We start from the raw sequence: 6000 nt of genomic DNA, 5'->3' as shown, positions 1-6000 counted from the left end.
GATGGGGAGGTGCTGGGAGAGGTCAGAGAGGCGGGGCTAAACTAGGGTCAGTGCTGAAAGTGACGGGGCAAAGGCAGGGAAGGTGCTGAGAGAGGCGGGGCTAAGGCAAAGGCGGGGCTAAGGCAAAGGCGGTGCTGAGAGGCCAAGGAGGCGGGCCTAGGACAAGGGCGGTGCTGAGAGAGGCGGGGCTAAAGAGGGGCGGTGCTGAGAAGCCAGGGAGGCGGGGCTAAACAGGGGCGGTACTGAGAGAGGCCAGGGAGGCGGAGCTAAACAGGGGCGGTGCGGAGAGGCCAGGGAGGCGGGGCTAAACAGGGGCGGTGCTGAGAGAGGCCAGGGAGGCGGGGCTAAACAGGGGCGGTACTGAGAGAGGCCAGGGAGGCGGGGCTAAACAGGGGCGGTGCTGAGAGAGGCCAGGGAGGCGGGGCTAAACAGGGGCGGTGCTGAGAGAGGCCAGGGAGGCGGGGCTAAACAGGGGCGGTGCTGAGAGAGGTGGGACTGAGGTCGCGGGGATGTGCGCACAAAACCAGAAGAACAGTTGGCCGCGTGACTTAACAGTGATCAGTCAAGCTAACACCACCTCCTGCTGCTGTCCCCGTTGCTGTTCCCGATCTTGAACATGGCCCTCACACCCTTGGCCCTCTGCCTGGCCCTCATGGCCCTCCTCACACAAGGTACAGTGCACTACCCACAACACACTAGATCTGCATGATTTTCGCGACGCAAACTGTCGCTTTAAACCCGTATGGGCGAAACGGTGCTTGGAGAAACTTGGCAGGTAGTTAGCTCTCGTTGCTTGGATCAAGAGCTCTTCTCCAGGGCCAAAGAAACGATGTTTTTATTATGTTTTTGAGGTAATTTGAGGGGAAAACGGAAAAAAATATTTTTACCGATACGTTGATAAATTAGATACATGTGCAACTCTTGGGTATCTTTATTGAGGAAACGTTTCGCCACACAGTGGCGAAACGTTGGGCACGACCTACTTCCACATTGGACAAATGTGACACCACCTACAACTGCTGCACCTCTCCTGCCATACGGTATATAAGGGACTTCTCCGCTCATATGCCGTATTCTATTCTAGGTTGATGGACTGACCACATCGAGTCAAGGTTGAGGGACTGATTACCTTATTCTCCTCCTGTTATTCAGGTTTCTCCTGTATGGACTGATGAAGCCACTGTGTGGCGAAACGTTTCCTTAATAAAGATACCGAAGAGTTGCACATTTTTATCGTTGTTCGATCAGTACGGTACTTACCACCTCCTGTACTGTAACATCCTCACTCATCCTTCAGAGTACAGGTACTGTACTTACCACCTCCAGTACTGTAACATCCTCACTCATCCTTCAGAGTACAGGTACTGTACTTACCACCTCCAGTACTGTAACATCCTCACTCATCCTTCAGAGTACAGGTACTGTACTTACCACCTCCAGTACTGTAACATCCTCACTCATCCTTCAGAGTACAGGTACTGTACTTACCACCTCCAGTACTGTAACATCCTCACTCATCCTTCAGAGTACAGGTACTGTACTTACCACCTCCAGTACTGTAACATCCTCACTCATCCTTCAGAGTACAGGTACTGTACTTACCACCTCCAGTACTGTAACATCCTCACTCATCCTTCAGAGTACAGGTACTGTACTTACCACCTCCAGTACTGTAACATCCTCACTCATCCTTCAGAGTACAGGTACTGTACTTACCACCTCCAGTACTGTAACATCCTCACTCATCCTTCAGAGTACAGGTACTGTACTTCCCACCTCCAGTACTGTAACATCCTCACTCATCCTTCAGAGTACAGGTACTGTACTTACCACCTCCAGTACTGTAACATCCTCACTCATCCTTCAGAGTACAGGTACTGTACTTCCCACCTCCAGTACTGTAACATCCTCACTCATCCTTCAGAGTACAGGTACTGTACTTACCACCTCCAGTACTGTAACATCCTCACTCATCCTTCAGAGTACAGGTACTGTACTTACCACCTCCAGTACTGTAACATCCTCACTTATCCTTCAGAGTACAGGTACTGTACTTCCCACCTCCAGTACTGTAACATCCTCACTCATCCTTCAGAGTACAGGTACTGTACTTACCACCTCCAGTACTGTAACATCCTCACTCATCCTTCAGAGTACAGGTACTGTACTTACCACCTCCAGTACTGTAACATCCTCACTCATCCTTCAGAGTACAGGTACTGTACTTCCCACCTCCAGTACTGTAACATCCTCACTCATCCTTCAGAGTACAGGTACTGTACTTACCACCTCCAGTACTGTAACATCCTCACTCATCCTACAGAGTACAGGTACTGTACTTACCACCTCTAGGACTGCCTTCCAGTACCACGTGTTTAGTACATGTGCTGTAGTGTGTGTGCGTGTGTGTACGTGTACTCACCTAACTGTGGTTGCAGGAGTTGATTCACAGCTCCTGGCCCCGCCTCTTCACTGGTCGCTACTAGGTTCACTCTCTCCCTGTTCCATGAGCTTTATCATACCTCTTCTTAAAGCTATGTATGGATCCTGCCTCCACTACATCACTTCCCAAACTATTCCACTTACTGACTACTCTGTGACTGAAGAAATACTTCCTAACATCCCTGTGATTCATCTGTGTCTTCAGCTTCCAACTGTGACACCTTGTTGCTGTGTCACATCTCTGGAACATCCTGTCTCTGTCCACCTTGTCTATTCCACTCAGTATTTTTATGTCGCTATCATGCCCGCCTATCCCTCCTATCCTCAAGTGTCGTCAGGTTGAGTTCCCTTAAATTAACCTCTCCTTATCGGACAATCCCCTCAGCTCCGGGACTAGTCTTGTTGCAAACCTTTGCACTTTCTCTAATTTCTCGACGTGCTTGACCAGGTGTGGGTTCCAAACAGGTGCTGCATACTCCAGTATGGGCCTGACATACACGGTGTACAGTGTCTTGAAAGATTCCTTACTGGGATATCGAACGCTATTCTCAGGTTTGCCAGACGCCCATATGCTGCAGCAGTTATCTGGTTCATGTGCGACTTGCAGTGTGTGAGATTTGCAGTCTTTGGACACTAGGCTGTACTCTGTCTGCGGTCTTCTTCGACCTTCCCCGATCTTCATGATTTTGCATTTAGTGGGGTTGACCTCCAGGAACCAGTTGCTGGACCAGGTCTGCAGCCTGTCCAGATCCCTTTTTAGTCCTGCCTGATCCTCATCTGATTTAATTCTCCTCATTAACTTCACATCATCTGCAAACAAGGACACTTCTGAGTCTATCCCTTCCATCATGTCGTTCACATATACCAAAAATAGCACTGGCCCAAGGACTGACCCCTGTGGGACCCCGCTCGTCACAGGCGCCCACTTTAACACCTCCTCACGTACCATGACTCGTTGCCTTCCTGTCAGGTATTCTATGATCCACTGCAGAGCCCTTCCTGTTATACCTGACTGATTCTCCAGCTGTGTGAAACGCATTCTTGCACTCCAAGAAAATGCAATCTACCCACCCGTCTCTCTTCTGTCTTACTGCTGTCACCCTGTCATAGAACTCCAGTAGGCATGCGACACAGGATTTCCCGTCTCTGGAACCGTGCTGGTTATCGTTTGTAACCTCATTCCTTTGTAGGTGCTCCACCAGTACATGTTAGTGAGACAAACCTGTCCTGTGTGTGTGTATACGTACATGTACGTTCATGCATAATTAGTGAGGTACTGTCCGTGGCCACAATGTCCGTAGATTATTGTCCGTAGATTGTCTGTGGCCACAATGTCCGTAGATTGTCCGTGGCCAAAATGTCCGTAGATTGTCCGTGGCCACAATGTCCGTAGATTATTGTCCGTTGCTACACTGTTCTACATGTCCGTATATTATTATCCATTGCCACAATGTTCGTAGATCGTCCGTGACCACAATGTTTGTATATTACTGTCTGTAGCTAGTGTCCTTAGATTGTCCGTGGCCACAATGTCCGTAGATTATTGTCCGTGGCCACAATGTCCGTAGATTATTGCCCGTGGCCACAATATATAACTGTCCGCGGCCACAATGTATATTACTGTCCGTGGTTACAATGTCCGTAGATTATTATCCGTGGTCACAATGTCCGTAGATTATTGTTCGTGGCCACAATCTCCGTAGATTATTGCCCGTGGCCACAATGTCCGAAGATTATTGTCCGTGGCCACGTCCGTAGATTGTCCATGGCCACAATGTCCGTAGATTGTCCGTGGCCACAATGTTCCTAGATTGTCCGTGGCTACAATGTCCGTAGTTTATTGTCCGTGGCCACAATGTCCGTAGATTAACCAGTCATCACTGTACCAACTGAGAGGATAACAGATCACGTACCACGTACACAAGGACAACATGCCCTTGAAAATCATGTGTTTCAATGCCATGGGTCATATATCAGGGCAAGACTCAAGCTCTTGGGCCCCTAACACCACACGCTACGTCGTTCCACTAGCGGATATCCTCCGTCCGTGTTCAACTGTCCTTGCGTTGTGTATCTGTTTACAGATTTCGTTGCGTTCATCAGTGCTGGAGTCTGGGACTGATAACCTCACTCATCTTCCACTCTTCTCAGTAGTGACTGTAGAAGCTCGGGCAAATTGTCTCCATAATAACGATTCATGTCTTGGACAAGTTTCACCATTATCCACTTGTGGGTTTTCTATAAACCAATAATTAAAAAACCATAAACCTTCCTCTGGTTTGAGGTACACAGTAAACTAGCCACTACCATCCACAGGATAGACATGAGGTGCACAAACTAGCCACTACCATCCACAGGATAGACATGAGGTGCACAAACTAGCCACTACCATCCACAGGATAGACATGAGGTGCACAAACTAGCCACTACCATCCACAGGATAGACATGAGGTGCACAAACTAGCCACTACCATCCACAGGATAGACATGAGGTGCACAAACTAGCCACTACCATCCTCAGGATAGACATGAGGTGCACAAACTAGCCACTACCATCCATAGGATAGACATGAGGTGCACAAACTAGCCACTACCATCCTCAAATTAGACATGAGATGCACAAACTAGCCACTACCATCCTCAGGATAGACATGAGGTGCACAAACTAGCCACTACCATCCACAGGATAGACATGAGGTGCACAAACTAGCCACTACCATCCACAGGATAGACATGAGGTACACAAACTAGCCACTACCATCCACAGGATAGACATGAGGTGCACAAACTAGCCACTACCATCCACAGGATAGACATGAGGTACACAAACTAGCCACTACCATCCACAGAATAGACATGAGGTGCACAAACTAGCCACTACCATCCACAGGATAGACATGAGGTGCACAAACTAGCCACAGAAACCAGTAATAACGTGACCAGAACTGTGCAGAATAATCTACAAAAAGCCTACCCTAAGGCCTCTTATAGGCCTAAGCTACGATATATACAACTGAATAATCCGAGGACTCCTGTTATTTATACTTGTGGCTAAGAAGACCAAAAATTGTGTTCGCTTTATTGCGAACACTTACGTAGTGTTATAATACTGTGTATGTACGTACATGACCGTTAGTACGTTGTACGTACATCAGTACGTACATTGTGACGTGTTGTTATCTTGTGACCAATACTGAGTCTTAACGTTTGTCACCTCTCTCTCACTCTCTCTCACACTCTCTCTCTCTCTCTCTCTCTCTCTCTCTCTCTCTCTCTCTCACTCTCTCTCTTACACACACATTATACATAGATACATGTCAGTCACTTCTCCACACATACATGACCCTACATACCAGAAACAAGGTCATAACACAGTGTTTACTTAGTGGCACTACTTAGTGGCACCACTTAGTGGCACCACTTAGTGGCACCACTCAGTAGCACCACTTAGTGGCACCACTCAGTGGCACCACTCAGTAGCACCACTTAGTGGCACCACTCAATAGCACCACTCAGTGGCACCACTCAGTGGCACCACTCAGTGGCACCACTCAGTGG

At 48.3% G+C, this 6000-nt stretch overlaps 1 protein-coding gene across 2 annotated transcripts in view; it reads left to right on the top strand.

The window, feature by feature from the left end:
• The first annotated feature begins 511 nt into the window (after positions 1–511).
• LOC128704985 (carbonic anhydrase 2) overlaps positions 512–6000 on the top strand; it is a 383971-nt gene continuing 378482 nt past the window's right edge. For both annotated transcript variants that reach the window (XM_053800203.2, XM_053800202.2), the window contains exon 1: positions 512–671. In XM_053800203.2, the coding sequence (XP_053656178.1) occupies positions 617–671 (55 nt within the window). In that variant the 5' untranslated portion in view covers positions 512–616. The remainder of the gene's footprint in view (positions 672–6000) is intronic.

This window comes from Cherax quadricarinatus, chromosome 97 (assembly GCF_038502225.1).
Source record: "Cherax quadricarinatus isolate ZL_2023a chromosome 97, ASM3850222v1, whole genome shotgun sequence".
NCBI classification, from domain to species: domain Eukaryota; kingdom Metazoa; phylum Arthropoda; class Malacostraca; order Decapoda; family Parastacidae; genus Cherax; species Cherax quadricarinatus.
Note: the sequence above shows the minus strand (reverse complement) of the source record. Positions and strands in the feature narration are given on the sequence as shown.